This window comes from Rhipicephalus microplus, chromosome 1 (assembly GCF_043290135.1).
Source record: "Rhipicephalus microplus isolate Deutch F79 chromosome 1, USDA_Rmic, whole genome shotgun sequence".
NCBI lineage: Eukaryota > Metazoa > Arthropoda > Arachnida > Ixodida > Ixodidae > Rhipicephalus > Rhipicephalus microplus.
The window spans coordinates 170,841,658-170,864,426 of record NC_134700.1 but is presented as its reverse complement, the minus strand read 5'-3'; the positions used below and the strand labels follow the sequence as shown (position 1 = coordinate 170,864,426).

The following is a 22,769-nucleotide window of genomic DNA, read 5'->3' as shown; positions in this document are numbered from 1 at the left end:
TTTGTACGTGCGTTTGTACAGTTGGGGAGGGGGGTTGAACCTCCTTGACCCCTGGCTAGTTACATTTCCTTCCTCCATGGCTAGTTACAACGTCCTATTCTCGTTCATACTGCGGCCATGCTGCGGTACCTTGATGTGTGTCACATATGCGACATGATGGCAGCACTCACACGGAAAGGAGTCTATGGTGTGACTGATACATAATCTTCCGCGATCGAGAGCGTCCAAGTTCGCCCATAGAAACATGGCATGCTCGCCCCTTTCGCTTGCCACTTGTGGAAACAACGCGTACATTGTTTTATTTTTACTGCACGTCGGGTCGCTCACAAACAAATAAGCTAGAAAACACGAATTCCGCTTCCACTGACACGACAACCCGTCTTCGAGGGTTTCTTTCGCACAAAATTAAGAGAAGGTGGTGCGAACCCGTTTTTAGAACCCCGACGACAACCGCCTCACCGCGCAAAGAAACAGGACGCATCCGTGAGGAGGGCGAAACGTGGGCGTCCCAACATTGGGCGCGGGCGCGCGTGCCCCCCATTCGGCTAAGATTGCGGGCTGCGACAGCTGAATTTTACGAGCGATCTTGCTCGCGCTGCCTTCACTCATTCGAATCGGTCCTGTCGTTGTAGCAATCGGAACACAGTGAACTTCCGATCTGCGGATTCTTCCGAGGCAAGTGTCATATTACTCCAACCGATGCAACACGTTCAGACGGACGCCAACGGCGCCGGCTCGCGGAGTGAGCAACACTTCCCGAGCGAGTGACGTCACTGCTCACCTCCCCATGAGTCTCCTTCCTTACATAGGCAACCGGGGTTGTTGGAGTACCTCGCGTTAGGAGTTGTCGTGTGTCCTGCCTGTGATTTTAGCGGTGTTGCAGCGGAGGTCCTCGATGACGTGATACACGGAGCAAGGATTACAGCTCGTTAATTTACTCTTCGTTAAGTTGTAAGTGCGCTTTGTCTCTCTTCGTGTTTCGGCCGTCCTGAAAGTTCGGTTTCTCGGCAATCTTCGGACTTAAGTTTCGGAGACAGTTCTTGTTGCACGCTTAGGCTACATTGTCAAGGGTCCGAAACCACTAGGAATGCGTACAGTTGCGATTTAGAGCTGCACCGCCAACCGACACGTGGGTTTGCGACAGATTTTCGTAGTTCGCAACTTCGTTTGGATTATAACGTACACAAACAATGGGCAGGGCACATCTGCGGGCCATCTGGACTTTAGTTGCGGTTTGTTGGCTCTCCTAATGAAGATTGATCGTCGTTTGACTGGCGGGGACGTTAGAGAGACCCTGCAGCCGCATTTTTCGACTCCGATCGGAACGGAAACTGCTATCTATCCTTTCTCTCTTCGTTGCTCGCTGTGCGGATCCGTTAAAGGGCGGGGGCCTGCGAGCTTGCAGGAAACTCCTTTTTGCGTCGTTCCCGTGCCTTTTTTGTGTCTTACGATGACATTTGGATCATGCTAGCGTGATCACGGTGCTTATGTACTCCCATTTTATTTACCATTTCAGGCTTCTTTTTATGTTAAGCAGCAGTTGTGAACATGATCTCGTGCACCGTCAAGCAGTTCTGCTGTGTTCTGTTTTTGTTCGCCTGTGTTGCACACTGCCAAGTGAAGACTAAAGAAAGCTTCAAGAAAGGTAACCTTTACGGACCTTGCTTCGCGTCTCCGTATTCAGAGACGATGACGACTGCCTACTTAACCCTTTGATGGACGCGATGAGATAACGATTTGTGCAGTGTTATGTGCATATTTTTGTTCACTATAGTTCTGTGATAATTAATAGATGTCTCCTGAAAAGCCCGAGGGGCCGCACATATATCTCACCTACGATGCTCTCATCTGTGTATTAGTGCCATTAGACGAATTGTTTGTTATTGCAGGCGTGTGTATACGGAAAGTTTACGTGTTTGACCCCACTGGAATTATTGCACGCAGCTTTAATAGACACTAATTGTTATCGTAAAACGAAGATTTTTTGTTCCTGCCTCCCCACTATTTGGTACGGACATGCAACTTTTTTTCTCAGTAGATAGGTTGAATACCAGTGAGTGTTCAAGCACTATTTGTGTTAATAACTACATCACCTCTAAAATAAAAAATAAATCATGACGTCGTGCATGATGAAGATCTGCATGTGTGTAATATGAATTCATAGCTATGGCACAGACAGACCACTTCACGGAATTGCCCATCACATTGAAATAGTTTCTTTGATTTTATGTGGATAACCCCATTATAGGGCCACTGTGTAGAAGCAGCTTCAAATTTGTTTTTTCTGCATGTTTACTTCTAATGACAGCTTCGGTAAACTGCCATTGTGCATTGATATTGTCCTCATCGCTTAGAGAGATGATGAAGCCATTCATGTGTTGTCTGCTACTGCCATAGCCTTGCTGTATAAAACAAGCTTTGTGCCATTTAGATTTCACCATTGTATTGAATCTGCATGGTTTTTAAATGAAAGAATTTAGGAAAAATGAGCATAGTTTTTTCTCTTGTGTTTGCTGTCATGCACTAAAGCAATGTGACATGAAACAAGCTTCATTACTCAATGCTGCAGCTTCAGGAATGTTGCCAGAGTTTGTGTCAGATTAGAATTGTGCATGCATATGTATACATAGAAACTGGAAATATCTTTGGGGGGGTTCTAACCTTGTGGTTACAGCTGTGGCTTAAAGCAAGTTGATAAAAATAATCTTTTCCAACCGTTTCTAAAGGTAGTAGCATGGGAACACCGGGCATTGGCTTAGCTGTGATGATAATGCAGTTTGGTTGCACCCATTTTAGACAGTCAACAATTGCAAAGTTGACATGCAAGGTATAAGGAAGATATTCTAAGTTTTATTGGAAGACAAAAAAGTTGGAGTATCCAGAGTGATGAATATAATGTAGGCAAAAGTGAAGCCGGCTGTAAATGTTCCGGGTGTTACTTGGAACGTATTTAGAAACCGTCCTGCATTGACATACCTACTATGTCTAACTTTGCTTAGTCAGGTATTGAGATAGATTGCGGTGACATGAAGTTAAATTCGAGATGAGAGAATTGTGCAAGCATTCTGTGAGTATAGCACTTTAGACTAGCTGCGCAAGAGTGTGAGAGAAATTGCCGACACAAAAACCAGCTGTGTCAAAAGAGGTTCATGAGTTGAATGTGGCACTCGCCTTTGACAAACACCTGAAATCGTTACAAAAAATGCGTGATTTTCTTGTACACAATTGTTTTTTTTAAAATAAATTGGTTCACACTTGAAAAATATTTTTTTAATTATCTGGCCTAGAATTGAGTACACGTGGACAGTAACTGAGCATTGGGTAGAAAAGAAAAAGCAGCGAATGTAATGACCATTGGGTTTTGTTTATGACACAGAATTTATAAAATATGTATGTTCTGATGAGGTCTGGAAACAGTCATGTTGAAAAGTTCTCTTGTAGCGTAAAATAAGGGGAGCTCTTGCTTGGTCAACGATAAAAATTCAAGATGGCAGTGGGAAAACTACTAAGAATAAACAATGTGCGTGTTTCTAATTAAATGCTCAAATGGATATGCATGCATTCACAGTTTTCATTCGGTCTATTTGAGTAAACAAAAACAGTGGGAGAAGAGATTAGGCCACATATTTTAGCGTGATAGTGTTAAAGAGCTCGTTTCGCAGAAATTCTGGCATCGACGTGAGCGTCCTTGATTGTGAGTAAAAAATCATCAGTTTGTCCGTGACCGAAAAATTAAGAAAGATTGAAAAAAAATAAATTTCTGGGTCCGAGTGAAGGTCGAACCCAGGCTGTTTGCGAGGTAAGCAGGTATTGTACCACGCAGCCACGCATCTGCTTGGATATACAGTGGAAAGAACTTCCTCTGCTTGTAAATGCAGTGAAAATAACTTTCATGCTTTACAAACACACACGTCCTGTGTACAGCCTTCACAACACAGGTAATATTGCGTGGTACAACCGTACATTGCCAACAGGCACCAGAACATGTGATTATCATTACGAGTTCCTGGTTTAAAGCCGGCCACCCATTACAGAAGGCACACACTTTACTGGACATTTTCCGTTAAGACCACGTAGTGGGTGCATAGCAAGTTCGAAAGCGTTTCACGTACATAATTGCTTGTGGTTTAAAGCATGCTACCCATTACACAAAATTCAGTCATATGCAAAAGCTCCACTGGCAACAAGCCGCTTTCACTTTTATAGATTACATTGTAGTGGTTCACAATTTAAACTTTCCGAGTAACATTATACGATAAAAAGTATGCACTAAGTGTCTGAAGTACGTACTTGGGACAGGATATCACTGTCACGTTAAGCTCTTAAAAGCGAAGCTTAAGGGTTCGCCAATTTTAAAATCTCCTGATGAATTTTAAAATATCCTTTATCATTTGATGAAGGGAGCAAGGCGCTTGCCCGGGATTTTATGGTAGTTATTTTTCACCATTGTGGCATAGTAAACCAACCCTACAAAGTGTGTTATGGTTCTCTGTCCATCAAAGGGTTATTAATAACCTTCTGAGCAAAAAAATATGTGTATACACTCAAGCCTCATTATAACGAAATTGCATCTTAAATGAAAAAAAGTTAATTATATCCAAACATTCATTATAAAGGTAAATTTTTAACACTATATCTGGTTTCAAGGCTATTTTTCATTTACTTCGTTATAACCAATATTTTGTTATAACCGGGTTTGTTACATCAAGGTTTGAATGTATATGTCTATACTACCTGTTGTTAAAACCTCTTCACTTATTGTTCACTTTGTAGGCCCCGAGAAACTGCTCAGTAATCCATGCAGTGGAAGGGAAACATGTTCCGAGTGTATCACATTTGACTCTGACTGTGGTTGGTGCACAAAACTGGTGAGTATTGCAAACTGGGGCACATTCCTTAAAACTTTTTCACACGCATTGCTTGATGTAAATATGGTGTGTTTATTTACCTACACAACACATATAGAAATCCCTAGTGTACATGTTCTCTTGTCACCGAGCGCCACTGCATACTTGCAGTTTGATCTGCTCATGTTGCAGCACTGTAATTCTTTTCTTTTGCCCTGCTAACTTTTTCAAGAATTACACGAACGATGGAAAGCCCAGGTGCGACACACTCATCAACCTGGCTCAGTACTGCCCTGATGACTACTTTCATCCAAAAAACACCATGACGAAGATTGTGGCAAGTACATCTTTTACAAGATTGCCTTGAATACAGTGTATGGACATTGGAGGGTGCTAATCACAATAATATGATTTTCTTTCATTCTTGACCCAAAAAGGACAATGAGCTGAGCAACAAAGGAGCAAGAGAGGGCGAAGCCATTCAAATCAAGCCACAAGAAATTCGGCTCAGGTTAAAACCGAGTAAGTGCGATTTTGTTCCAACTTTTTAACACTTCATCTGTTGGCGAGACCAGTAAGTTGAGCTGTTCAGGATTGCATTTGCGTCCCTGCACACGTCTCATTTTGTTTGTTCTTTCTTCCCGAATGGTGCCAGTGTAGCAGTTTCTCATAAGAGGCTTTGGAAGTGTCTTCGAGTGAGGAAAAGGAGGCTTAAAATATTTACGCAGGCTGAAAATTTGGTTGACTCCGCCATGGCGTGCAAGTTAGCATCCTATCAACCATTGCACGATGCCGCTGCATCATGCCCAGAAATTGCAAGAAATAAAATGAGCAAAACAAAGGCTTGGTAGAAAAGAACACACATTACTGCCGTGTGCAATTTCGAAGGAAAACAGGTAGCAATCATTTTGAAAGGACAAGGGGCCCTTCTGTGAGAACATGATTTGTAAAATGATAGAATAATTAATTATCAAGTATAGGTGTATGTTCACGGCCAACAAGCAGCGTTCATCTTGTTGAGCGGCACGGGATTCTCGTGTTCAGTTTAAGTGAGCCACATTCATTTTCACAACGATCGCAGATAAGCAAGCTATTGAAATATCATATATATACTTGTGATGAAAAAAATACATACACAGGGGTTGTGTCAAGCCGACGTTTTGACAAGGGGACTTGTTTTCCTCAAAACTAGAACAGAACTGATTTCTTCAGCGCTAGCGTGTACGAAGTGTAGAGGGTACGAAGCGCAGACACGTTACCGCTAGAGAAATCGGTTCTGTTATAGCCTTGAGCAATATAAGTTCGCTTGTCGAAACGTCGGCTCGACGCAACCCCTGTTTACAGATTTTTTATTGCAAGCTTTCATCTTGACTCCGTCATGGCGTGCAAGTTAGCATCCTATCAACCATTGCACGATGCCGCTGCATCATGCCCAGAAATTGCAAGAAATAAAATGGCATTTTTTTATTTTACACATATGCTCGTGCAATGGCATCGGGCTTTTTTTTTTTTTCTTCCTGAAATGGGGGGAAATGGAAGTGCGGCCATTACATGGATTTGTTTTTTTTCTTTTGCTTTGTTGTTGTGTGACAGAAGAGAAAGAGGTTCTGTCACTGCACGAATCACTGGATTCATTCATTGCTGACTTTAAACGCTCTAACCGTCATCGAAATAGCGCAGCGGTCACACCATATCCATTTTGTGCACTGCAGCAGTGAATTTCTGGGAACATGCTGCATGTGCCTCGGAAAGCACACCTCTGTCCATTTGTTTTAGGGGCAAAGCTCCTTATAGTCTAACTTTGTCACTAGTCACGCGTAACAGAGAGAAGAAGAGACTAGAAAGAGAAATGGATGACCATTTCTCATTTCGTTTCCTATATGGCGTTACTTTGCCGCTGCTTTCCGATTGGCTGCTGCGCGCGCTTTGTCTGAGTGCATGAACGAATGCCTCTCTCAGTCTTCTGGATAGTCGACGTACGTGGCAGATCGTTGGGTAGTGACTCTTGCACTCAGGTTCTTTGGCTCGCTTCTCGTCCGTGTTACCCGCGCGCCGTCTGCATTCTCGAACGCGATCGGACACATGGAGAGATGGATGGACGGACGCTTTGCCCCACTCATTATTATTCACTCCGTGAATATGTTGTGATTTATATCTCAGTGTACTTTCTTGGGAGCACAATCGTCGCACATATTTTTCATTGATCTAAAGCATTCCACCAGCCTGCCTGTTGTTTGGGAAAAAAGAAGCTTCGGAATATTCACACCACACAACAAATAACACTGCTTATCTTCTAAAAAAAAAAAATTCAATGTTGTGTCTAATACACGGCTGATTCTTAAGTATTGTTTGGGAGGACTTGAGTAAGTTAGAAATGTGGTTTCTATTCAAGTGCGGTCATTTCACGAGTATATATGGTATATTTGAAAAGCCAGTTATAGAGACGTCTTCTTCAGAAACAGTTTCATGCGTGTACATTTGATTTTGTACTCGTGGAGACGATTTGGAACCCATTGTATGTTGAAACTACTGCAGTATGTCCCTATATGTTTGGTTGCAGTGTTCACATCTTTCATATTAACATCCCCACTTATTATGTTTTTTTTTTTTAACTTTAATTTGCAGAGTCTCCATTCCCACTGCATGTGGAATTCAAGCAAGCTGAGGACTATCCAGTTGACCTGTACTACCTTATGGACCTGTCCAACTCGATGAAGGATGATAAAGAAAAACTAGCCCTGCTGGGCGACCTTCTGGCTGAAGAGATGGGCAAGATAACCACAAACTTTCGTCTTGGCTTTGGCTCGTTTGTCGACAAAGTGGTCATGCCCTATGTGAACACTGTTCCCGAAAAGTGAGTTGGCTTGGTTCATTTCACTTCGCACATTTATAGAATGAACTCATTCTAGAAACATTTGGTAAACTTGCAGGGTATCTCATTGTATGTAGTGTTTTGTGAAGTTAGAAGAATCTTATTGTTTTCTCGAAAATGGTTATGTTTTAACAGCAGGGCTGTGTAAGTTCGCTGTAATTTCTGTCAGGAACAAAAATTGTCATTGTGAACTGGCATGCACTCTCTTTGTCCTCGTCTTCATCTTCTGGCTTGCTGCTCTCAGAACACATGCAGTCTTTTCTATGGCACTGGATGCAGTAACCTTATGGGTGCAAGAATGAGTACAGACGCAGAGAAGGATAGAAAGAAAAAAAAACAGAAAAATTATTTTTAAAAAACGTTTCTTGGCGAGGAAGGATTTGAAACCGGGTTTCTACGATGTGAAGGCGGGCATCATAACCACACGGCCATCTAGGCATGCCAGTTGTATAGTACTATAGTTTGACAAGAGATTGTAGGAGGTAAGTGAGGGTGAAGAAGAAGGGAAGAGAGAAGAGCATAGCATAGCAAGATTGAGAGAAAGAGAAATCGAGGGAATAAAAGTTGGATAAAGAAAGAAAGAGAAATAGTCAAAGGAGGAGACAGAAGAAAAAGAGAAATCAAAAGCAAGCAAGAGAGAAAAAGAAGGTGTAGATGACAAACATATGAGATAGAGAAAGGGAAGTAAGGGTGAGGAGGAAAGATGTCAGTATACGAGCAAGGTGGAAGAGATAAAAGCAGACAATAGACAGAATTAGCAAGAAAGAAAAAGAGAGAAACAAAAGTAGAGAGAGAATTGAAAAAAAAGTAGTAGGGAGAGAGTAAAATATTGAAAGAGAATGCAAGTACCCAACTGTGACAGAGAAATGAGAGGGTAAAATAGGAAGAAAATTGAAAGTGCAACAACGTAAAAAGAGTTGATATAGAAAAAGAAATAAAAGAAAATAAAGAGGGGAAGAAAAGGAGAAAGGAAGAAATAAAGATAAAACTAAAGAGAAGCAGTAAAGGCTGTGAACCTCTGCACTTTTTTAGTCTTGGCACCACTAGCGCAATGCTGCCTTAATTTTGTTTACCTGGTTATATTAGAATGTACACTCGCCAATTAACCACTTCATATGTTGTAGTTGAAATTGTGAACCCTGATTACCAGGTCACTTTGTTTGAACGACAATCTACTGTCCATAAAGCAGTGAAATATACTAGTAGTATATCTCTGAAAGATGCTCAACAACAAATAAGGAACAAGGTTTATTTGCAAAGTTTCAATCGAACTATTCATGGAACCTTGTGCATACTTCAAAAAAGACGTTGCGAGCCAATTGTGACAAACCCATGGAAAGACATAACAAGACCTGCCGTGTCTTCCTGTTTGTTTCCTATAAAATTTATTGCTGGGTTACTTAATTAGGGAAAACTTGTTTATTTACTTGGTTCCCCAATTTCATTTTACCTGGGCTTACGGTAGTTTCAACACAACCACACGCTTTTATGCCTGTTGTATTGCGTATTGAATGTTCCTGTTTCTCGCAGGCTGCAAAGTCCTTGTGACGACTGTGTTGCCCCCTATGGATTTAAAAACCACATGTCGCTGAGCACCCAGACTAGCCTTTTCAAGAAGGAGGTCAACGACGCCAGGGTCTCTGGGAATCTCGACGCTCCCGAAGGCGGGTTCGACGCCATAATGCAAGCCGTCGTCTGCCATGTGAGCTTTTGTCTTCAGTGTCTTATCTGTATGCTCCTGTGATGTTTCGATGAGGGTCATTGAAAAGAACTTGATGCTACAGTTCACATCTCAAATGTCAAAGCTATTCTTAGTAGTATTTTCAGTCAAGTTTTATCATCTGCTTTGGTATTTTTCGTAGTTTAGTAGACTCTCGGCAAGCGGAAATCTCCTAAATGGAACTGCTGGTTAAATGGAACTACTTCTAATGTGGTTGGTTTTATACTTGTATTTGGCATTCCTGTTCATCTCTCAGTAACTCCTGGTAAAAGGAACGCAACTTCCTGGTCCCTGCAGGTTCCGTTCAGGGAGAGTCCACTGAATTTTCATATTCGATTTGGGTTGTAGTACAGAATGGATATTCTTTTTGCGCAAGCTGTGGTTAAGGCTGCGGGGCTTTCCCAAGGGATGAAGGGGGGGGGGGGGTTAAGGTAATGTTGAACAAGAGATGCCAGAGTCCTTGGTGTGCTGGCAATGCCATTTAATATGACATGGCTTTTTGTCAATAAGTGAAGCGAATGTGCGTTTTTGGAGTAATTACCCAAAGGCAGAGTGACAAGAGTGTGTACGACATCGCTGTCTAAAGTTTCGCACGCTTCATGTTTCTGTTTGCTTTGCAGAAGGAAATTGGCTGGAGAGATAAAGCTCGTAGGCTTCTTCTCTTCTCCACAGACAGCGGCTTCCATTACGCAGGTGACGGCAAGGTGAGCCACAGAACGTCTCGCATGTACACTTGCTCACATGCACTCCTGCTCGTGTGGGAAAGAAACTGAAAACTGTCTAGCAGTAGTTATTTGGGAGTTAGTCATAGATTTCCACTTGACACAGTTGCAACTTGTCTTGCCTCCTTTATTTTACCACTCCTTGCCCTTGCGCCTTATAAACACTGCATGTGCAATAGTTATCCTTTTTTTTTTCTTTACACAGTTCTAAAGTAAGTATATCTTCTTCCTTTGGCACCGTTTGCACCGTAAGGGAGAACTCAAAGTTGGTGCCAGCTCCAGTGCCTCCTGCCCAAGTACATATAAAGTGCGGAGATATTTTTGTCAGAGAGTGCTTCAACTAATCTAAAGTGAAATTGTTTCATCGAGAAAAAAATAAGTAAAGTTTGAGTGACTGTAAAAAGCAGAATTTTGATTTTGGGCCTGGAATTTCTCATAAAATTGTTGGAAATCGACAAGCTAAAATAAAAGTAGAAGTGGAAAGTGTAGAAGTTTGTTACTCTGCCTCCAAAATAGATCTTGGCGGCAGGGCAGATTAATAGCATTTAATAGGGAGGATAGCTCTCTCGCTGCCATTGGCTGGTCCCCTATTTAGCTCAGAAGGTAAGGTTGCTGCCCCACAAAGTCGTTACTCCTGGGTTGGGATTCCAGGCCAGGATGACATTTTTTTCAATCGTGAAGGTTCATTGTTGAGTGACGTTTTTGGCCTTACACTTCTAGTGGTCACATGAAAAGTTTTCCCTTTCATTGTTTATGAGAATATTGCATAGGTTCTACATGAGTATTCATTGTGTACCTATGAGCATAGGCCAGCGAAAGAAGAAAAAAACGTGGAGTGCACTCAGACTCAAGAAATATATCTTGTGCTTCGCACTCACTCGAATTCACTCTCATAAAAATTTTTTCGTACGGACTCACTCATACTGAAACTCGACAAAACATTACTCACATGGACTCACTCAAACTCACGGCTCAACCTGAGTTCGAGTGACTCCGAGTGAGCTCGCCTACTTATTGGTGAATGATCTAAAATTAATCAAGTCTATCCATTTTTTCAGGGAATGATATCGATCTCATTGCCGAGTCAGACTTCTACTTTTGGTAGCTCTCGGTTTTGAATTATCGCAGTACTTAACCATTTTTGATGAACAATTGACCATGTAACGATTGGAACTCTCTTAATACTGTAATTAAGCTCTACTAACCTACTTTTTTTATGTAGCGAACATGGCCAAGTTTGCCAACAAAAATGGTTTCTCTGTTTTGGCATATTTAGATAGAGTCCCAGAGCTAAAGCTGAAATAGGTGCTGTAGCTGGGCAAGTATATGGCGATTTCTGGCAGTCACTGCTACAAAAACACAAAAAATAAGCTTCTTTTTTTTAAATTGCTATACTTTCTGTGGATAGTACTGGCTTTGTCATTTCCCCAAACATCAAATCGTGATGCGCTTCTAACGTTTGCTGCAATCGAGCACCTCACTGAAGAGGAAGCCTGGTATTGAAAGGCCAGAAGTCACAAAAAAGTTTTCTTTTTTTAAGTGGCATTTTTTATTATCTGCAACTTTCTTTTGCACTAGCCCTCAAAGTTTCTCACCATGTGGAGCAACATCATTGCTATAAAACTAGTACCCCCTTAAAGAAATCTGAGCTGAAATTCACGCTATAATGGTATTTTTTCAAGGGTTCACTAATACATCTCCACATAAAGCAGGCAGAATAAAAAAGATTTTGGCAGTAGAAAGCCACGTTTAAGATTATTAAAAAAACTTTTAAAATTTTTTGATTTTGCCCTGTTTCCTGACACATTGTATTCATTGTGCAAAACGTGAAGTTCAGCATATTGTAATGGCATTTATACTTACAAATTAAAAAAAAAACATAAGACATCGTAGTATTATCTATCTTTCTGGCTATTAATTCATGCATTAAACTGAAATTTCTCATTTTGCCTTTCCTATGCAACAGAGGCGAGAAATAATGTAATAGTATGAAAAGCTGGGCGAGTTGGTTTGAGGACATCATTGGAGACATTTCAGCGCCCACACAATAGACGAAAAATGAAAGGCTAGAAGACAAACGAGCACGGTGCAAACTCACAACTCAGTGTGTCGTGCCCAGTTGTCTTCTCACGTTTCGTTTTTCGTCGGTTTTCGTCGGTTTTGTGCGTGCCGAAATTTTTCCAATAATGTCGTCAAATAACAGTATGTTCTTGTTTCTGTGTTTTTAATTACTTCGTTAACTGATTATCATGCACCAAACCTAAATAGCAGTTGACATCGGAAAACAAGAAAAAGCATGCCTGTTTTTACAAAGATTGATGGCAGAAAAGTTTATACAAGTATTTATGACCAGACTTGCCTTTTAGCCCATGTTCACTCATTGTATGACACCATGAAAGCAGCATGTACTTAATTCTATTGACTTCCATTTTAGCCCATGTTCACTCATTGCATGACACCATGAAAGCAGCATGTACTTAATTCTATTTATTTCCGCACCAGCCAGTGAAAAAACAAAATAGCTTTGTGTTGCACATAGCTTTTGCTTTATGTTAGAAAATAAAGAGGAGCAGTATTCTTGTGTGCACAGGAATGCCAGGATAATCGCCCCAGTTTGCTTACTTGTGTCTCAACGCATGCTGTGATCCTGCTGTGCCAGTACTATTACTCTTTGCAACCACATGTTGGTGCCTGAGCTGTGTATTTGCTGTCAGACTGAATTGGTATGAAAGCATGAATCGGTAGTCTTTCCATGGCCTTCTTTGCACCTATCGCGAATTGGCATATGGCATATGATTGTGAATTTGTGTAAACTGTGTCTGGTATGAAATCAGTTTCATTTCGAGCGTGTCTGGTTATTGTTTAATGCATTATCTGTTAATATCACTCACGCACTTTTAAATCTGCCAGGTTTTTTTGGGGAAGCTGTGCACCTTGAGTGCTGTCCTGTTAATGTACCTGTAAGAAGCCAAATGCACCTCTGGTTTCTCACAAGGCAGTTTTCAATCAGCTGTGTGTAGGAAAATTGGAAAGACAAAATTCAAAGGAGAGGCAGGGAGGTTCACCAGGGATGTAATTTTCAGCAATATACAGCTGGCTGTTTGGTGTTTGTTATGTGGGCTTCTGAACGCTTTGCAGATCTGCCCAAGCTTCTCAATGGTCTTCAGACTGTCTCAGTTCTTGGAATCCAGTATTTCAGCTGTGCCTTTGTGGTATTGTTTAGCTCGGGGGCATCGTCAAGCCCAACGACGGAGAGTGTCACCTGGAGAGAAACGAGTACACCGAAAGTGTACACCAGGATTACCCGTCACTCAGCCAGATCAACGCCAAGATCCAGGAGCACAAGGTGAACATCATCTTCGCCGTCACGGCTGACCAGATAAGCGTCTACGAGAAGCTGGGAAACCAGCTCGAGGGTTGCAGCAGTGGCCGCCTGGAGAACGACTCTTCTAATGTGGTTCAGCTCGTGCGGGAGCAGTACGACGTGAGTCTTGGCTTGTGTTATGGCTGTTGGACTGGGGTTTTCACAGGGAAATGTTGTATGGGGTTACAACAGTAGCCAACTTTGGTGGTGTAGGTGTCTGCCATTGCCATTAGCATCTCTAACCATTGTGCAAAATCACGAAAAATGTCCAGGATCAAGCAGGACTTGAACTCAGTATGTGGAAAGTGAGTACTCTACCACAAAGCCATGCTGGTGCTTGAAACTTTCATGAAAAGAGGCTACACAGGCATGATGTCGTGCAAAAAAAAAAAAAAAAAAACATCACCAGATGTAATATAGCGTGGTAGCAAAAGAATAACAACTTGGCGTCATACAATGTGAATTGCATCACAACTGTATGTTGTAAAGCTTCCTCCCGTTACAATGCACTCAGCCATAATTACTCATTGTCATCAGCTAGAGCATCAACAAACTGCGTATAACGCTTTACAGATGTGCAGCTTTTACCGTGCTTCTCTGCAGAATGACAAATGGCATAGTGGGTGCTTTCTTACTTCACAAAGTTATGACGATATATGGTCGAGGCGGTACCTTGCCACTGCAGTTGCGGTGGTCGTCCCAAGAGACTTAACAAGCTCTAGAAAGGCCACTCTTCCAGCTTTCGTTGTGATTGTGCTGCGTGTTTTGGGCAGGCCTAGCATTTTTATGAAACTAATTCTTCGGGCAGGGCAGCCGTGGCCTCGTGGTTGACTGTGCGCTTTGGCTGCAGGAGATTGTGGTATTCACGATACTGCCGGATACCCACCGTTTTTTTTTTTTTTTTTCAAAATGGGCACAAGCGTTCTCTGGCACGACACTCGGCTGCTTTCAGGGGTGACACGCCTGGGAAGGGCAACCTACGCCATTTAAATCCCGTCGATACATGTGAGCACACACGAAAATTTATTTTGTCAGGTGACTGATCTGATGTCACAGCCATGATGTTCGAGCTTCTCTGTGTCTTTGTCTTTTGCGGATGCGAAGCGCACTGCCCACCACAGGAGAAAGCAGTGTTTGAGGGGAAGAACGTTTTGGTCTGCAATGGCACTCCTGGTTGGTGCTATAAAGTTGTGGTGGGTGAGGAAAAAAAAGGCAGGTTTCGTCGCAGTGCAACATATTGCCACAATCCGTCCTCAAGTTTTGTTGCCGCCCCGTTACACTGTAAGCAATGTTCAGCGCAAACCGCGCCTGCAGTGTTCGAGAAGCTTCGGTACTGTAGTAGATCATTTTGTTGAGATTACAAGCGCAGCATGAATATTACAGATTATTCTTAAACTTGCGTGGCCACTAGCGATAATGCTAGAGTATTCGACAGCACATGTATAAATGCCGACACACTTTACCGCTTGTCATTTGATCGATGGCTGATGCTCTTTTCATCACTATCAGTGCCAGTGTGCATCGCTGTAATCTGAACACCCAAATGGATATTTCAAATGGATATTGATAATTTTGCTCTGAAATGTTGAGATTACAGTAGAATCTGAATAATAATATTGCGGCTGATGGCTGATGCGAATTTGCGATGATACGAATTTTGAAGTTGCTCCGGATGGACTGCGTTATATAAAATATGCCATGATTCGATGTTATATGAATGGTTTTCTCAGCAACCACGGATGATGGAAACACGTCATTGACCGCTGCACGTGAGCAGCGCAACGTGGCTTGTCTGCGGGAGGAAGGCCCGTTCACACTTTGCCTTGAAGAGAGTGAATGCGGCAAAGCTCACTGGAATTTCCTTCGCTTCACCGCTGCAAAAGTGGCCCGAAAATGATGCCACGAGGCCGACACGAAAAAAACAGTTCAAGACCAATTTTGCCGCCACGCGATAGCGGATCACCTTTCGGCTACGACTTTGGCTACACCGGCTGTGCTCTCTCTCAAACCATGTGATATAAACAAGCCGTACATTTAAGATGGCGGCCAAGGTGTCGGCTAGTTCAGTGTCTCGCGTTGGCGCAATCACGAACTACCCGCGCAGCACGACAAAGCTCACAGCCTTGAAAAAGACGCGTTCATCGAGAGCCTGGTTTGAATTACGATCGCAGCGAGCAATGAAAGTTGAAGAAGGTGTAGCAGAAGCGAGTTGGCATGCCCTAACATGTCTCTCTTTTGCACTGCCGGCTGAATCTGTCGCCACTGCTGTCGGTGCATCTGCTCATGTCGTTTCTTCTGACATATCTCCCGGAACAATGTTTGTAAGGGTGTAAGCTGTTTCTTTTCAGTGCTTTGCATGCATAACTAGAATTCCGTGGGGATTTGAATGCCCAGGAATAAATCCTCAAGCCGCAAAGATGGCGGTGGTGGCATGTATTCGAGGGACAGAACGAATGTGAATATTTTCGACAGGCGCGGACGTGGTTTCGCGGTCGCTATGGCGTTTTTGCTTGAATTCTGGAGTGTGAGTTTTATTGGACTAATTTTTTTCGTATCAACTGCACAGTGCGTCTTTCCGGCCGCTTAAGCGGTGAAGCGAGTGAATCTTCAATAAGTTTTGCCGCTTTTGCAGCCTCTGATGCCAAGTGCGAACGCACCTTATAGCGCCAGCAGCACGAGTGAGGAAACCGCAGCAATTTATTGAGACACGGTGAAGACAAGAAAGTTGAAAAAAACATGATGGACTTTTTTCAGCAAGGAGTAGTTGACCCCATTAAAGTTTTTGTTGATCTTCATCAGTAGCTTTAACTGGTTTTTGGTTCATACGAATTCAGGATGATACGAATATGTTGCATGCTCCTTTTGAATTCGTGTCATCGAGATTCTACTGTATCTATACTATGAATGGGTTGAGTTTTCTTGTAGCGATCACGGCAGTGATTTCATAGCTTGCACTTTCTGTACAAAGAATACTTGCTGAAGTACAACATTGTACTCTCTATTTTCTGCAGAAAATCTCCTCCAAGGTGGAAATCAAGGACAATGTTGTTAGCAACCATATCCAGATCAGCTACACGTCCAGCTGTCTCGGGTAATTTTCTTCCGCTGTTTTTTTTTTTTTTTTTTTTGAGGCAGTCAGTGAATGGAATGTGGTTTAGAAGAATTGACTGTTGGGCTCATTGGTCACGCATAACTGTCCGAGACATACTAGCGCAATTGAAAAGCGGACTAACTCAAGAAGACAAATGTGTTTTTTTTTTTTTTGGTGTGTGTGCATGTTGCTTTTCACTTTCACCTTGAATGTGCTTACAGAAGCAGAGTACTAGTAGTAAAGATGCAGGTACTATCTTTCTAGAAGCCTTTTGTTGCCCATCTCATAAACGAAGTGAGTTGGTCACGTCCCAGCATTTATTTTTCTTTGTTCTATTTCTTTATCATGAGAAGGCGTGAATGCACACCACTCCTTTTTGCTTTTCTGCAGTTGTGCGCTATCTCGGGCATTTTATAGTCCTGTTTCGTGTGCGGCCAGCTATGCTTTATTTGGGTGCACTCCACTCCCACTACTTACTCAGCTTGACCTACTGTGAATGGTCAGGGATAAGAAATGAGGGACAGCTAAGCAAAAGAAAACACTCGCCCTCATCGTTGTTGTCTTCACTTTATTTGTGATGAGGGACAGCACACTGGTTGTATCATAATGAGAATTTCAACTGCTGAAAAAGTTTTTTTTTTTTTCATATGAAAATGTGGAAAGTGTTCACTGTACTATACGGGAATCGGGCAGGCCATGATTAAATAATGTCAATAATAATTGACAGTGCCATAAATTCGTACATTGAATTTTACTCAACATCCAAAACCTGCTTTTATTCCTTAGTTATATAAAATGTATCATGAGTTGAAGAATGTGGCCAATTGTTTGATATGAAAATTTGTTTTCAGTGCCAATTAAACTCGTCAATTTATGGGGTAAAATAGATAGAATGATAGCAGGTAAAGCCAGAAGCCCAGAAAATAGAAGGTGCCATGTTAAACACAGCTCGCCTTTTGTCCAGTGTGCAACATGCACCATGACCGGATACTACTGTCACGTGGCCACGTATACACGGGCCAAACTTGCCGATGATTATATGTTCGCGTACGGGAACGCGAAAGAGAGGTAGCTTCAAAGAAAGGTGCCCACTTGGCATAGCATTGCACCATGGGCGGCTGCTCGCCCTTTTTCGTTGGCGCGACCAGCCTATCTAGGCATCAAGATAAAACCATCCGTGAACCCACCCATGAAGCCGCTGTACTGCGGCTTTTTTTCCGCTACCCCCATATTTCTCAAGGAGAAATAAAAGCTGACTGATTGAAAACAAAAACGAATTAGAGCTTCGCATATTAAGATATGTTGGGAATGATGTGTCAGACACCCGCCTATCGCCTTGTCGGAAAAGGACTGGTGCCCTTATGTGAATAACACGCTACACTAAACTTTTTGGTTCCCACAACCCCTCTCCTACTGTCTTTTTTTATTTTCGTCTCGATCTCTTTTGTTTTGTTTAGACATGTACTTTCATGTTTTTTGTCTAATGGGGATAGTCGTTCTGTTCCATTCAATAAACTTCCTGTTGTGAGTGTGCTCTTGTGTCGTTCCCTTCTTTAGTACCTGTTCTGTACTGCCCCTCTACTTTTTGCAGTTAAGTTAATATTCTTCCTTGAATTACTTATAATATCTGCTTGAAGTTTCCTTGTGGACTTATCTTTCATTTTCAAACCTTTGGGTAGCACCTGTACACTTGTGCAGCCCGGTCGGCACCTGATGTCGTCGGTCATTGCTGATGCACGCGTCAGCGTACATCCAGTTATCACATGTACAGTTTTATGAATTGGGTGGGTGTGCTGCTGTGTCTTCCGAATGATCGATTGAAAAAAATCTGAAATGGGTCAGCGGCTGTACGTGTAGAAATTTTACCTCTCAAACAAAGTAGCTGGGCAAATGTACTCACGCTGCAAATGTTTTGACGAAGGGGGTCAAAATAATAGTTGCATTCACGTTTCAATTTGTAAATGTGTTTATGTGCTCATGCAGTTTTAATTTTATGCCCTTGCAGGGACAAGAAGGAGAAGACGAATGTATGCAAAGGTCTCAAAGTGGGCGACAACGTGAGTGAATTGCTGAGAATCACATTGTGCACGTTGGCATGGGGTTATGGATTGATAATGAGGCACTGCTAGGTTATGTGTCCATTTTACATGTGACGAGAAGATCTGTTACAAGTTTGCATTTTTATGTTTAAAAGGAACAGATTGTGTATTTGATTTTACGGAGATTACTGCATATGATTCTGTCTCAACTAAGTGTGAAATTCTTCTACATATCAAAGAGTCATTTTGAGACTGGCATTTAAAAGATGAAGATGCAACACAATGTTGGAATCGGATAATATAACACTTAACACTATGCACTGATAATGTAGAACACTCTACAAAAGAGAAACGGTAATTCTGTAATGTTTTTTGAAGATGATTCGAGAGGGTTAAGGAGCATTGTGAAAATGCCGTTCACCGTGAACATTCCGTATTCTGAACATGGTAGAGCATAATTGGAGAATCAATGTGTCTGAGCTATTGAAATTACTCGGATTCAGTAGTTTGTAACAGTTGTGCAAACGGGCACTACAGTCACAATGACCCTTTGCTTTTGCTTGATTTGCTCGTTTTGTCGTGACAGGTGACTTTCGAGGCAATGATTGAAGTCAAGTCGTGCCCGAAGGACCGCAGCCAGTGGAACCAAACGATACAGATCTACCCTGTTGGCATAAGCGAATCGCTCACTGTGCACTTAGAGATGATTTGCGAGTGCGACTGTGAGAAGCCTTGGAACGAGGTGAGGCCACTAGATTGTTGAAAGGGTGCTAATGTTAAATGCTTAAGGCAGCTATAAATGGTAATGATTCTATGAGGTCTCTAATGTCGATAATTTTGTGATCATAGGTTCATTACTAGCAGAGAAAACAAAAGTCAGTGTGAAGTTACCATATTTACTCGATTGTAACATGAGGTGGAACTTCCAGAAGGAAAAAAATAAAGCAAGATTAAGAGGATTGTGTGCATCATTGCACTTTCTGGACAACATGAATTTAGGTAATTCAATTTTAACACAAGAATCGACTTCAGGTGACAAAAATCTGGAAAAAACATGTGTTACATTTGAGTCAATACAGTATTGATTCTGTGAAGTGAGAGTAACCAATTGATTTTGTGGTAGCCATGAGTTTAAAATATCCAGATTCATGTACAGACACAGATTTTTTTTTCTTTGAAACTGGTGTATTACATAAAGAACAAGCGTTTTTGATTGATGTTGGTAAGGCCCTCCAATGGCTTCTTCCTTCTTTTTTTTGAAAGCCATGATTCTTCTTTACTCTTTTGTTTTATTTATCTATCCAAAAATATGGCATATGCTCACTAACAATAAAAACTTGTGCAGGAACCGAACAGTCCCAAATGCTCAGACGGAAAGGGCACTTTTGAGTGTGGCATCTGCAACTGCTACAACAACCGTTACGGTCGAGAGTGCGAATGCGATGCCAAAGACACTGATCAAATCAGGGACGAGAAAGGATGCTTCTTGTGAGTGTGGATCAAATCTGTGTTTAAGGCTTTGGTGGAGCCCGATTTCGTACAGTGTCATTTTTACAGGCATTTTCAGTGTTTTCATAACCGCGTTGTCTTCGTTTCCATAATGTGTGAAGGAACAATAAAAATACCATTTGATGCAATTGTCAGATGTCATTCTAATATGTGAACTGCAGATTCTAGCCTGATTAGGAATTAACTGCTGTTCATCAGCAAAGTAAGCATATGTAAGATGCAGTACCTAGATATGTAGAGTTAGGTAATTTGCTCAGCTGGCATTTGATACATTGCAGCAGCTTCAAACAATGACATGTCTAGAGACGGAGGGACGATTGTTTAGAGTTATAGAATCACTTGGAGGATAGTGGGTAGAGATGTATGGGTGTTTTAAGAAAAGCTTCAAGCAGGTGACCACGGCGACTAAATAAGAGCAATGGGGATCCTTGTTTCACACAGGTGGCTCGTTGTACGTAGTAAAAATCTGCCCTAGCTAAGGTTTCCGAGTACAAAAGAAAAGAATAAATAAATAAATGTTTATTTCCATTAATTTCAGTGAGGCCTCTAGCTACTCTAAAAGCTATTGTTATCCCTGAAGGTTAAAGGATGAACAATTGTGTTCATGTTGGAAAATGTTTAAAGGTGTCTTCATGTGTCATTTTAATTAAAAGTTGGTGAATGAAATGGCTGATACAAAAGGGAGGTTGGCTGAGAAAAGAAATCTTTGTTTTGTTGGTGAAGTCATGCTATAGTGAAAGTGTATGTGAAAGCTATTGGTCAAAGTTACTTAATATTTTCCGGAGTTCAGCCTGTCAAGTGTGGCTACAGTTTCTTTTCAGTGTAATTGCACATTTTGTTGTATATTCTCGGTGGAGCTGTGCAGTGTTCAGAAATTTTAAGTTGAGGGCAGTAATATATATTAATGAGGGCTAAAGTAACATGGTGCTATTGTTTAAGTTATATTTCCTAACCTAACAGGGCACAATATTCACTTTGCACATGCCTTTCATGAAGTCGTAATGGCAAGTGGTCACATGTGATGCTTCCGGTTTGCAGCCCCAACGACACTAAACCGTGCTCTGGAAGGGGAGATTGCCGTTGTGGTGTTTGCGAGTGCCACCCAAGGGAGGTATGTTTGTTTTGAATGTCGTGTAGATTTTCATGCTAGAACTTTTAATCGACCTCGGGAACATATTTGACTACATTTAGTAGCGTTACTCCGGAAGTAGTGAAGCACTCTGCTGATAGTAAACCGAAAAAAGAGAACTGACTTAAACACTTTGTGCAATGCTCAAAAGCAAAGATATTTCACTTGGTTCAGGGTTTGGCCCTTGCTATGTTTTCTTTGAGAGAATGGTAATTTTTACAGCTGAAGTCCTCTCTTTTTCATATGTGCTTTATGGAACCCGGCAATATTGGATAAGGAGTAAATTTGCATGAAAAATATTGGGGCTACAGCATCTCTTTTACACTACCTCGTCTTTGCACTACCTTCTTGTGGCTAAAGGAGCCTTTGCATAAGTCACAGGTGTTTTGTTTGCCACTTGCGAGGTGTCGCATTCTTGTGCCAGGTGCCGCTAAGCAATTGAATTGGCTGTAGCTAGTGATGCTTGGTTCCCTTCTGATTCTGTACCTGATTGCACTGCTGCTCATTTTCTTCAGAATCGAGAGGAGACTGTGAGCGGAAAGTACTGCGAGTGTGACAACTTTTCGTGCGATCGAGTCGATGGATTGCTTTGTGGAGGCAAGTTTATCCTCATCGCTGTCGTTTTGCTTGAGGAGCTATGTTTCGATGATGTGAAATATTTCACAACATGAATCATCTGGTAAGATGACGAGAACTTAGGTCTTGTGCATTTTCTTCTGTAATAGTTGTATTCCTACATTTATGCCTGAATACAAGGGGCATAGAATGTTGATTTAAAAGGTAAACTCTAGAACCCTTTGTTGAGGCTCAGCTCAAGTTTAACTTCTTTTGTTCTAGAATAGGCAAAGAAGACAATGTTGAATCTTGTAGAATTTCTTGAATCATACAGATGCAATAGACACTCTGTTCATTGAAGTCTAAGAGGCGAGTAGTTGTCCAATCTCTGTGACAAATTAATGAAAGGCAGCTTACATAGCATTGTCGAAGACATGCAAAAATGTACCTCATGTTTGAAACTAGCAAGCTCTCAGCACCCCTTATAATAATCAACGTAGAATGATTCATTAGCTTGCATGTTGCTAATCACATGAGTGTCAGTTTTGATTGTAAGTAGGTTCTGCCAGAATTCAATAAAATGTATTTACTTTTTTGTGGGGGTTTATAGGCCACACAGGAAACTGAAAACCGTACAAAACAAAGCGATACTCTCACACTGGGACATGTAATTTAGAAAGGATCCTGACCCTTTCATTTTCGCAGCACTCTTCCAATGTTTGCATAGGGATATGCAAGCGTTTAATACCAAATTGACTACAGTTCTGTGATGTAGGTGGTAAAATGTGTGACGACGCAAGCATGCGTGTGTACACATGTAAAAGTGTCTCAGAGTGTACATTATGAAGTTTTTGCACGTAACGGGTCAAATCGTGATTGCTTCTGCATGTATTCCTGCCTTCAGTTCTTTTTTTGGCCACA

General features: G+C 41.7%; 1 protein-coding gene across 2 annotated transcripts in view; it reads left to right on the top strand.

The window, feature by feature from the left end:
- Positions 1 to 538: 538 nt before the first annotated feature.
- mys (position-specific antigen beta subunit myospheroid) overlaps positions 539 to 22,769 on the top strand; it is a 32,906-nt gene continuing 10,675 nt past the window's right edge. The window contains exons 1-15 of one of the 2 annotated variants that reach the window (XM_037429466.2): positions 539 to 675; positions 1,517 to 1,645; positions 4,774 to 4,868; positions 5,080 to 5,184; positions 5,285 to 5,369; positions 7,473 to 7,701; positions 9,250 to 9,421; positions 10,060 to 10,143; positions 13,385 to 13,645; positions 16,537 to 16,616; positions 18,622 to 18,673; positions 19,242 to 19,397; positions 20,001 to 20,143; positions 21,203 to 21,275; positions 21,809 to 21,890. In XM_037429466.2, the coding sequence (XP_037285363.2) occupies positions 1,549 to 1,645; positions 4,774 to 4,868; positions 5,080 to 5,184; positions 5,285 to 5,369; positions 7,473 to 7,701; positions 9,250 to 9,421; positions 10,060 to 10,143; positions 13,385 to 13,645; positions 16,537 to 16,616; positions 18,622 to 18,673; positions 19,242 to 19,397; positions 20,001 to 20,143; positions 21,203 to 21,275; positions 21,809 to 21,890 (1,714 nt within the window). In that variant the 5' untranslated portion in view covers positions 539 to 675; positions 1,517 to 1,548. Of the gene's footprint in view, positions 676 to 807; positions 952 to 1,516; positions 1,646 to 4,773; positions 4,869 to 5,079; positions 5,185 to 5,284; positions 5,370 to 7,472; positions 7,702 to 9,249; positions 9,422 to 10,059; positions 10,144 to 13,384; positions 13,646 to 16,536; positions 16,617 to 18,621; positions 18,674 to 19,241; positions 19,398 to 20,000; positions 20,144 to 21,202; positions 21,276 to 21,808; positions 21,891 to 22,769 lie in introns of those variants that run through there. The other variant, XM_037429465.2, reaches the window with a different exon arrangement.